We start from the raw sequence: 12,230 nt of genomic DNA, 5'->3' as shown, positions 1-12,230 counted from the left end.
TTGTTGGGTAGAGTTTTGGAGCTAAATGGAGATTGCTGACACGCCTCGAACATTAAAAAAAGATGGAAAGATTAAAAATGAATAGTTTTTGTTTTATGCTTAAATCAGATCTCCTCTAGATGGCGCTATCACAAAAAAAATAGGGTCCTAGAAATGGAACTGCGGTCCTAAAAGTGCAGCCTCCGGCTGTGCAGGAACATACTATTGGTGACTTGGGTTGATCCATAACACCATACGCCGCCTTCATTCGACGAACGCGGAAATCAGAAAGCAGGATTATGCATTCTTTTCAAAAGAATTCCTCTCCAATTTAACTTACGCGGTAAGATCTTGTGTTTTGTTTTTAAGTACTTGTCGTGACTGTACATGACTATAGTCCATACGGTAAATATTCTGTATAAATACCGTGACAAAGGCTCGGCAGAGCAAAAAACCTTTGTCTCTTAACGTAGGCTATCACACTGCCTTATATAAGTAAATAAATTAAAAAATGATGCATTTTAATACAACTTTAAAAGTAACTTAGACTGCTTATCTGGCTTGTCTTATTAAGTTGTCCTTATTGCATCAAGTGATTTAAATGTATATTGTATCAAGCAATATACATTTACTCCTTTATTTACTCCTTTATTTCTCAGAGTTCATCCTGTTTTCTACTGAAATGAAACAGAAAGTTAATGGAGAACAAAGGTCTTGTGATTGCTCAGAATATGAAACAAAATGATTTATTTAGGATAACACACCTGAGAGTTCGGTGCTTCCCACAGTTCATAGGTAAAAATGAAACCATTTTATGTGAATCTTATGTTTGCTTTGATTCATTTTTTTGTTAGACTTGAGCCCTGCCCTTTTTCAAAAATTAATTTTAATTGTGATATTAGACATTTCATAGTGGTAGTTGCCTCCTTTATTTGAGCCTCTAAACAGTGTCATGTGTTCAATTCCCAGTACTGATAAAATGTATACTTGAATGTAGACCTGTCACAATAACAAATCTTTTTGTTGTACGATATATTGCCCCACAAATAATTGCAATAAGTGATGTTATTGTCATATTAAGACCATTTTGTCACTGAATATGTAATCTTAATATAACAGCATAATAATGGAAGAAGGCCTACACACTTTCAAATGACAACAAACTTGTAATTCTTAAGAATATTTAGATCTTGAAAATTAGATGTATGCACAAAGGCACAGATATATAAAGGCCATATCTGCAAAAGACACAGGAGCAAGTGGAATGCAAAAAACATGGTCACGGTAATTTTTATGTAAAAATAACGGGCAGTATATTGCATCACCAAAAATTATTGAGGTCATGTACATATATTGTGCAATAAGTCAATATATTGATTATTGCGACAGGCCTACCTGAATGCAGTGTAAGTTGCTTTGAATAAAAGTGTCTGCCAAAGGCATTAATGTATAGCAATCATCCTGGGCTTAGATCATCATATCAGTTGTTTAGGAAAAATAATAAGAGCTGTACAACATAAAAATGTAAACTGCACCATTAAAGCAACGCTTTACACAACAATGTCATTTTAACAGGTTAAAATGACAATTAACTCCCAACCCTGTGAGTCAGTATATCATGTACCTGACTCACTACACATTGGAACAATAATTACTCAGTTTCCCAGTGTTGCTCATTGAGACGCACCCATCATTTCAGCTCCTGACATAAATCAACTGCCTTTTCAGCTGTTTCAAGTGGAGACATGCAATGTGTAAACTGATAATGAAATAAATTTATTCTTGGCTTCTAGGAGTCTGAATGATTTACCAAAGAACCCAAAGACTGCACAGCTGATGAGGAAATCAAAGGGCCTCAACATTCCGTCATATGTTGATGACCTGAACCTCAGCATACACAGATTTCACTATGGATTGCTTTTCTCCTTTCTGCACTCCCTGCTCTCAAGTTTGAACCTACAGAGCTTGGCAGCATCACAAGCTGGAGAGAAAACCAATGCATCTATGACCAACAATCCACTACTTCTATTAAATCTAATGTGTTGTTGAAACCATAACAGAGCTTATGAAATCTGGAGATGACACGTTTGCCTCTGCTTTCAAATAAACCTCTCTTGCACTCTTTTGCACAACATGATCAATTTAGGTATCGTGTTCATTGCTGCTACTTTAAACTTCAAATTGTGCTTCAGTGCGTGTGCTCGTGCTGAATATGAGGTAAATGGAGAATGCTGCCCCATGTGTGCACCAGGTACTGTATACATTGTTTAGCAGCAGTGTAGTGTGACCCAAAGACACAAATTTTTTTTTTTTTTTTTTTTTTTTAATGTTTAATTATCCCATTAAGTGTCCCTTCAAAGAGATTTTTTTTTCCCCACATTTTTAGGAAATCATGTTTATTGGCATTGTACTATAGATACAAGCACAACTTGTGTTCCATGTCCTGGATCAACTTACACTGATGAACCAAACGGGTTGGATAAATGCTTGCCTTGCTCTTTGTGTGACCCAGGTGAGTATGTACTCCAAAATGAAGACTTGAAATACAGAAATAATTTCTAGTATATTACATTTATTTATATAAGAAAATGTTTGATGTTTTTCACAGAACTAGGTCTAAGAATAAAGAAAACTTGCACACGCTCTGCAGATACTGTTTGTGAGCCACTGGAGGGATCCTACTGCACTGAGCGAAAGAAAGACAGCTGTAGATTTGCTGTAAAGCACTCTGAATGTCAGCCTGGGCAATATGTCAAACAAACAGGTGAATGTTTTAGAACAGAGAGGAACAATGGCCATAGAGTGGAAGGACAACTAGCTTTACTAAAAATGTTGACTCAGAATCAAGAACAATACCAGTATTATTTGTAAGGATTATAACTCTCATTAATACAATAATTGTCTTAATATCCTTACAGGAACAGCATTTACTAATACTGTATGTGATAACTGCACGGTGGGCACTTACTCTAATGGCTCTTTCACTGTCTGTCGACCACATTCAAAGTGAGTGATTAACATAGATTCATAAGTGCTAAAATATATTCTAAAATGGCCAGATATTCTAACATTATTCACAATTATAGTTGTGAGATTGAAGGCCTTAAAGAAATAAAACCAGGAACAATCTCATCCAATGTGGAATGTGGGAAGTCAGTTCCAGTTACTATCATTGTTGGAGTCATTGGTGCAGTCATTGTTGGTGTTTTGGTGACTGCCGTTGGGAGAAAAATATATTGCAAATTAAAACAGAAGAGACAGGCTTCTGACAGAAGTAAGACTGTAATTATTACAAAAATATATGTATAAAAATATTAAGGTGTTGTGCAAGTGATAATATACGTTTTTATGTTTTAGGTACAAATTATTACTCAGTACCAATTTCAGAGAGTGATGGTCAATGTGAACCGGTAAGTGAAAAATTAAACTGTGTGTATGATAATATATTTATTTGTATTATTTAAATCAGGGGTGCTCAATCCTGCTCCTGGAGATGTACCTTCCTGCAGAGTTTAGTTCCAACCCTGACCAAACACACCTGTCTGTAATTATCAAGTGCTCCTTCAGATCCTAATTAGTTGGTTCAGGTGTGTTCGATCAGGGTTGGAGCTGAACTCTGCAGGAAGGTAGATCTCCAGGAGCAGGATTGAGCACCCCTGATTTTTAAATTATTATTATTTTTAAACATTTAAGAAAACAAATTACAGTTTAGTGCATTAAATGGGTCATATTACAAAGAAAACAAAATGTACATGTTATTATGGGATAAAAGAGTTCAGTGTGTCTTGATTTTTGCACTTATTTGGTGTTCTGAATCTCGACCTTCCTAGTTAAAGATAGTAAGGCTATCCATTAGTAACAGACTGTAAACCCACAGATACCATCACAGCTGGCAAATCACCCCTTTATAACAGTGCACAAAGCAAAGTAGAGAAATTTTGAAAAAACATGCAAAATTTCTATATAGCTATTAGTGATATCATAATATTCTGGTATAGTCCTATGTGTCAGATGTGGATATTGAGTTGTATTTAATTAAATTAACTTTTTACAGACATCACCAGACTCACTGACCCTTCTTATATTCAACACTAGTAGGTAAGAGCCTTCTTACTTCTACAACTTTGCTTTATAGAATAGAACAATCTCTAAATTTCAGAACAGACTTCTTAGCAGGTGTCTAAATGAATAAATTCAGTAAGGTCAATAAAATAACTTGATTTTGCCTTCTTGAGTGCTACCACTATGCTTTGCTTGGAATAATTCAGTAAATGCTTGATACTAATATAATAGGTGCAGATGAGTAGTATATATTTTACTGGTTATGCAAGTTGCTTACAAATTAGAGCAGGATCTTGCCCTGGTTGTTATTCTCACTGGAATGAAGAACTTTGCACATTATGTGAATGGTGTTAACATTATAGAATAATCATTCTGGGCTTAAGTCATCAAATCTGTTGTTTAGGTATAAGAACCACCAAAATGTAAACATGCAAATTTAGTGCACCTTTAAAGCAGCACATTACACAAAATTTTCATTTTGTCATTTCAGCTCTGTACATCAATCAGCTGCCTGTTCTGTTTCAAGTGGAGACATGCAATGTGTGACCTGATATTGAAAGAAATTTCATCTTGGTTGTAAGGAATCCAAATGTTCTACCAAAGAACCTGAAGACTCCGTAAACAGCTGATGAGCAAATCTTCTGTGGTGAATGGTAAATGGAAAACACTGCACCATCATTATAGTGAAATGATCAAAGCCCGGATGTCTTGAAGCTTTATCAAAGCAGCATGGAATGCCATTAGGATTACCTCAAGATTTACTCATTGTGTTAGGGTTTGTTTGAATTAAGAAGACCTGCTCTCTTTTTTTTGTTGTTTTTTTTTTTGGCATTTTGCCTTTATTATGACAGAACAGATCAGAACTGACCAGAAGAGAAGTGGGAGGGAGATAGGGGGGCAGTTCAGAAATGTACACACACGAGTCCGGTGGGAGAGGGCAAAGTTTTTCAGTAGTTATGTGCAAGTAAAATTTTATTCACTTTAAACATCGGGTGAAGTGATTCTTTCTCGTTAATACAGATGATGCTCGATCATTAATAAATTGTCATGACAACAAATTACGATATCCCATGTATTTTTCTATGAGCGATTATGTGAACAGATATTAAGCTAATATTGTAGACCTACCAATGTAGGGTTGTTGGTCAATATGATGTTAAGTGGCAGATCAGTGGGCTTGCTGTGGTTGAATATCTAAATAAGAAACATCCTCACTCCCAAACGAAACCTAAAATACTATGTGGAGGACACAAAACCACGTGATGAACCTATGAACCGAACTTATTTAAACAGCATGCTATGTACACATGTTGTGTACACATATCTATCCTTACAAGCACTATTTCGGCTGTATTATTTGTATGTTTCTTAATGCTCTTAAGAAATTTTGTGTTTATTGGCCCCCCATACTGTTAGATGAAATTTACGCCCTTGTCCTCGAGTTGGGATTTAAACTCTGGACGCCCGTAGCGAAAAGGATGCTGTATGTTGGCACGCTGCCCACAAGGCTATTGGTGCCGACGACCTGCTCTAAATAAATGTGCTTCATATACTGTTAATTTGAATGAATTTTCTGTATTGGTTTTTTTCTTTTTTTACTTGAAATAAAATTAAATTGTATTTTCAGGTTACAACTTATGTCTTGGCAGAAAGCTAACAGTACCTTTTTGTAACAGAACTTGGAGGAAGCGTGAATAGATCCAAATGTGAGCTTTATTAAACATATCATAGTCAAGACCGGCAGGGTCAAACACCAGCAAACAGTAACACGTAGGCAAGAGAAAAGCATAATCCAGTGAACAGGCAGAACATCAAAATACCAGAGAGCAGTCCAAAGTAGCAAAATAAACAAGGCAATGAAACAAGGCAAAACTATGACTATGAAACAAAACCGTGGCAATAACAAAAACAAGGCAATGAAAACAGGGAAACAGCTTGGTAGAGTTCACACAGGCAAAAACAATACTTCACGGAGTCCTGTTTGGCATGGCCGTGCTTATATGGCTGCCAAACAGGAAGTAACCATAGAAGCAGCAGAGGGAGCGGTAACAGTCAGTCAATGGGTGAGGGCTCCCTCTGCTGGCGTGGCGCTACAGAATCCCCCCCTCTAGGAGCGACTCCTGGCGCTCAAAACTACAACAGTCCAGGAGGGTGGGGGAACAGAGGCAAAACAGGGGGTGGGACAGAGGGCCAGGTCCGTGCAGAGGAGGTGGGCCTGGATCATGGAGCAGAGACAGACAGTAAAGTACTGGAGGACCTGGACCCTGGAACAGTGGCAGACAGTGGCGTACTGGAGGACCTGGGTTGTGGAGCAGTGACTGACAGTGGAACCCTGGAGGACCTGGGCCGTGGAGCTGTGGCAGACAATGGAACCTTGGAGAACTAGGGCCGTAGAGCTGTGGCAAACAGTGGAACCCTGGAGGACCTGGGCCGTGGAACATTGGTAGACAGTGAAACACTGGAGGGGCTGGGCCGTGGAGCAGTGGCAGACAATGAAACACTGGAGGGCCTGGGCCATGGAGCAGTGGTAGACAGTGGAACACTGGAGCAGAAGTCCACCATGGTAGATTCTGAGGAGCCTGGGGCCACGGTGGAGCAAGGAGAGCAGGCAGCCATGGCGGGGCAGGCAGAGCGGGGAGCCATGGCGGGACAGACAGAGCAGGCAGAGCAGACAGGAGCAAAGATATCCACAGTGGAACAAATGACATCCATAGCAGAGCAGAGAGTTCATGAGTAGCCTTCTTGGCCGTGACATGGCAGGCAGAGGGTTCGTGATAGGCCTCCTTGGCCGTGACATGATGGGCAGAGAGTTCATAGGAGGACACCGCGCCCTTAGGAGGTTCTGCAGCAGGAGACGCCACCTCCGGGGGCTTTGGCGCAGGCTCATGGTCAGATGAGATTTCTGGAGTAGACTTATGGGCAGACAAGACGGTGAGTTCATGAATGGACGCCACCTCCTTAGGAGGTTCTACAGTGTATGCTGACACCTCAGGAGGTATTGGCACAAACATGTGGACAGTAAAAGGCCTCTGGTACAGACCCGTGGACAGACGAGGCCTCAGGAGCAGACTCGTGGTCAGGTGAGGCTTCTGGAGCAGACTCGTGGTCAGACATGGCCTCTGGAGTACAGTGTGTAGCCCACACACTTAAAATGGCGATCGCCATGACAGGCAGCACAGAAGATAGTGAGATGCCTGCCGGGCTTGAGGGTGTGGAAACTGTGAGGTTAGAAAGCGTGGGCTCTGCGTGGCTTGGGAGCTAAGACGAGACCTGGCAAGGCTTTGGGATGTCAGCTGATACGTGACGAGGCTCTGGGGGGTCAGCTGAGACGTGACAAGGCTCCGGGGGGTCAGCTGAGACGTGACGTGGCTTTGAAAGGTCACACGGGACCTGGTGAGGTTCTGGCGGGACAGCCGTGGCTTGGCGAGGCCCTGTATTAGCAGACATGTCGTGAAGAGGCTCTGTTAGGAGTGCAGCTGTTTCTTGACTTGATTCAGGAAGGTCTGTTGTGACTTGACTTGACTCAGGGAGGTCTGTTGTGACTTGACTTGACTCAGGGAGGTCTGCCGTGACTTGACTTGACTTAACTCATGAAAAACAGCTGTGTCTTGACCTGGCTCGTGAAGAACAGCTGTGACTTGGCTTGACTCATGGAGATCAGCTGTGGTTTGGCTTAACATAGACGACCCAGCTGTAACTTGACTTGAGGATGGCAGGGTTTGTCATTAGCGATCCCCACAGTAAATGCTGATCCAGCCAGCAACAAAGCGTAGTCTATGTATTGTTCCAAAGACCAGTGAATTTTACCTGCAGGTAGGCCAGAACGAACAGGGTCATTTAGTCCCATTCTAAAAATGTCCTTGAGGGGCACCTCATTAAAAGCCACCATGTGACAGATTTCACAGAAATCCCTGACATAATCTTTAATGGGCTGGTTACCTTGGCGGAGGCAGAAGAGGCGTGATGCTGGATCCATGGTTGATCTGTGTCCAAAAGCTGCTGGATCTGTGGTGCGGCGAAGTATTCTGTAACAGGACTCGGAGGAAGTGTGAATAGATCCAAGTGCGAGCTTTATTAAACAGATCGTAGTCAAGACAGACAGGGTCAAACGCCAGAGAGCAGTCCAAAGTAGCAAAATAAACAAGGCAATGAAACAAGGCAAAAACTATGACAATGAAACAAGACCAAAACCGAGGAAAATAACAAAAACAAGGCAATGAAAACAGGGAAACCACTTGGTAGAGTCCTCACAGGCAAAACAATAATTCACGGGGATCTGTTTTGCATGGCCCTGCTTATATCGCTGCCAAACAGGAAGTAACCATAGAAGCAGCAGAGGGAGCGGTAACAGTCAGTCAGTAGGTGAGGGCTCCCTCTGCTGGCGTGGCGTTACACTTTTGTACTTGTCTACATATTTTTTCAACAAGCACAGGTTCAAACTAATAACAGGGTATTGTCATAAATTAACAATTATTATTTGAACAGTTGCAACTAGCAACTTAATTCACGTGATATGTGTACTGCTAGACACCTTTGATTTTCTCTTTTTGTGTAATTTTGAGAGAAAATGTGTCATATGAGGCACATTGCTAAAAGTTGCTAAATGCAATTTAAAAATAGCTAAATTTGTTGCTAGGTGCTTTTTGCAGAAAAATTTGCTAGGGTAGACTGAAAAGTTGCTAAATCTAGCAACATAATTGCTAAGTTGGCAACACAAGTCAGAAATCACAAGAAGACAGCTTGCCGCAATACAAAGTGAAAGGAGAGCGCTGGATTTTTTCTACAAAACAGCAAGTGCTACTACTATCTCATGACAAAACGACACTTAGTAGTACATTTGCAAACAACAACAGCAGCATTAATGTTTTATTTCTTCCCTGTATAATCATTTAGATGCTTGTGAACATTTTCTGAACAGCGACTTCCTGGTCGACAAGAAAAATAAGTAGTTTTCGCTGGCTGACCGATTTCGCTGCAGCCTGTAGCGCGATGACGTAGCTGGATCAGATCCAATACGTATTGGATGTCTGGCGCACATGCGCAGTATTGGGACTGTCATTGAAGCTAGTATTTAATGTAAATTAAACTGTACTTACGAGATACAGGTGCGTTTCATAGGCCTACACAAATAATATTATACTGTGATTTTAAACTAGTAAGTATATTCAAACTTTGTTTAAGCAACAATGGTGTAGTTTTGAATGAAAGCGTTTTAGGATGTAAGTTATGTTTGTTTTTTATTCGTTTGATTCATTTTGGAAATTAAAATCTGCTAATTACAATTTTGTTTGTTCTTTATGAAAAAATGGGGTGTATATTTTCCTCTGAATAATTTGTTCATGAATCAAATATTACTTTTTGTTCTCACTCTCTGTGCCGTGACAGAGTATAAAAGTTATACGCCTACTAAAATATGCGGACATCTTTTTTATACCGTATAAAAATAAAAAGAAGGAAAACAATCCTATCAGTCGGGGTTCCTTTAACCGATAGACTCGTTATAAGGGGTTATAACGGGTTTACCGAGAGACTTTTATAGTTTTGTAGTGTTTTGTATTGTATCAGATGATAGTGTGAAAATAAACTAATAAAACATTTCTTTGACCTGACTGAGGCGTTATTAGCGAGGTAAAGTCTCAATATAAATTTAATGGTTGTTGTTTTTTATTATTATTGAAAATGTTTGTAATAGCTATATTAGAATAATATAAAATTTAAATGAACAAAATGTAGCGGCATTAATCTAATATCCCCGGTTAAATTTAAATCAACATGACGTATATAATCAAAAAGACATTTAGGCTAACTCTGTCAGAGTGATCTATATCTAATTACTTAGCTATTTGCAGTGTTTCAGTGCTTGTTGTATCTTTATAATAATGAATACAACACTGATATGTGCATCCTGGTGATAACATATGAAATTCAGGCTATTAAAAAAAAAAAACGTTTGAAGTTGTAAAGACGAAAACATCATGGATGATTTAAATGATTTTAGACATTAAAGTATGTAATGTAAGTCATGGCGTATTGTAATGTAGGTCAAAAACTCATGATACATGTACTGTATTAGACTTTACTTAGACCAAGTCGTTAGTCCAAGCCGCTGTGGATAAAGGTGTATGCAAAATGATTAAATGTAAATAAAAATATGAATTTACTTGAGACCTACTACAGCGTGTGCATCTATAACATCCAGTACGTATTGAATCCATAGACTGTAAAAAATATGGATGTAGTGTCACCCGTAGGTTTCTGAAGAGCATTTTTGAAGCTCTTACTGGGCGGGAGTTGGCCGTCGCCATCTTGGAATCGCGTCACTGTGCGTCACTCCCGGATAATCGAAAATGGGCAAAGAGGCAGGCGTGGTTTCAGCAGTTCCACCCACGTCCCGCCTCTTTACCCATTTTCGATTATCCGGGAGTGACGCGCAGTGACGCGAATCCAAGATGGCGACGGCCAACTCCCGCCCAGTAAGAGCTTCAAAAATGCTCTTCTTTTTATAAGAAATAAGATTAGTGATGGAGGTCTTGAAGTTGTTGACTTTACCCTCTTTAATCATGTGTTAAAAGTAAATTGGTTGAAAAGATTTGTTAAAAAAAACTGATTCTATATGGAACACATTTCCTAATTTTATTTTTGAAAAAATTGGAGGTATTGAATTTTTGTTACAGTGCCCCTTCTCACTTGGTAAATTACCCATTAAATTAGCAAAATTTCACCAACAGGCTCTATTAGCGTGGTTACCGGTTTACAAACATAATTTTTCACCTTACCATTGTTTTATTTGGAATAATCAGAGTATTGTTTACAGAAATAAATAATTATTTTTTGAGAGGTGGTATTTAAATAACATATACTTTGTTAAACAGTTGATGGATGACAATGGTCAGCTATATTCTTTTCTGGAATTTTCCAGGAAATTTGATTTTGGGGCTTCGTTAAAAGAATATAGCACTGTATTTAATGCCATTCCTAGTGGTATAAAAACACTATTTAGAGGAGAGCAAACCTTTAATCCTGTTCCCATATATAACAATTCTGTCTCAGTAGAAGGGATTTTGGTTGTTGAGGACAAATTCAATAACCGCTTTGTTCGAAATCATATCAACAGAAAATCTATTCCAGCGTCTTCTTTTAAATGGATGGCATTGTACAATGTTAATTGGAATGTTGTTTGGTTTCTTTCACACAAATATTTATTAATAAACAAAGTAAAAGAAGTCACATTTAAAATATTACATAGATGATATCCTTGTAATAGTGTACTTAATAAGTATATGAAATAAAAAATATTGAAGAAAAATGTACTTTCTGTGATTTAGAAGAAACCATTGTACATCTTTTTTATGAATGTGTTTGTGTTAATTTTTTTTTTTTTTTTTTTGGAATGAGTTAGGTACCTATCTCTCAGAAAAAACAAATGTTAGAATATGTATAAATACATTTGATATTATTTTCTAACTCTTGCATTCAATATATTGTTAATCTTTTTATTATGCTTGGCAAGTATTTTATTCACAAATGCAAATTTTTGGGTAAAAGCCCAGTACTGTCAGTTTTTTTGGTTGACTGTAATTCTTACACTTTGTCCTTGATGGGCATAAAAATTAAAAAAAAAAAAAAATCAATCAAAAGTCAGAAATTGCTTTCAATGTTTAATCTTGTATAATTTTCCTCCTCTGGTTTATGTTATTTAATTTTTTTGGAATTATTTATTTAGTTTTTTATTTTATTTATTTTATTTTACTCTATTCAAATTTTTTTTTTTTTTTTTTTTTTTTATTTGTCCTTTACCGTTTTTGAGACGGTTTTGTACTTGTTCTGTAGTGTTATGGCAAAAAAAAAAAAAAAGTTTTAGCCACTTCCGTGTTGGCTTCAAGAGGGAGACCGGGAGGTTGCTGCTTGATTTGATCTGATCCAGCCACGGCATCGTGCTACAGGCTGCAGCGAGGACCTTTTGGGGACAGGTTCAAACAGGCTCAATAAAAAAGTACGTATTTTGCAAATATCTCCCCCCAAAACAGGAAAAAATTAAAGCAGCTCAAGTTGGAAATGGCTGACAGTAGGTGTAGCCTGTTTCTTCCGTGGTGAGACTTTTTTCTGTTGAGAATGTCTAGTTCGTTGGTTTTAATGGCTGTGTGACATACTTTCGATTAGAAACAATAGTCAAACAGGTTTGACTAGTT

General features: G+C 38.5%; 1 protein-coding gene across 1 annotated transcript; it reads left to right on the top strand.

The window, feature by feature from the left end:
- Positions 1–211: 211 nt before the first annotated feature.
- LOC127162039 (tumor necrosis factor receptor superfamily member 14) lies at positions 212–6,189 on the top strand. The gene is made up of 9 exons (XM_051104813.1): positions 212–322; positions 1,773–2,230; positions 2,366–2,491; positions 2,588–2,743; positions 2,898–2,985; positions 3,066–3,253; positions 3,337–3,389; positions 4,034–4,077; positions 4,532–6,189. Exons 2-9 carry the CDS (start codon positions 2,113–2,115, stop codon positions 4,590–4,592), a joined length of 834 nt encoding a protein of 277 aa, XP_050960770.1. The 5' UTR covers positions 212–322; positions 1,773–2,112; the 3' UTR covers positions 4,593–6,189.
- The last annotated feature ends 6,041 nt before the right edge of the window (positions 6,190–12,230 follow it).

Source organism: Labeo rohita, unplaced genomic scaffold (genome assembly GCF_022985175.1).
Source record: "Labeo rohita strain BAU-BD-2019 unplaced genomic scaffold, IGBB_LRoh.1.0 scaffold_816, whole genome shotgun sequence".
NCBI lineage: Eukaryota > Metazoa > Chordata > Actinopteri > Cypriniformes > Cyprinidae > Labeo > Labeo rohita.
This window is presented reverse-complemented; position numbering and strand designations above follow the sequence as displayed.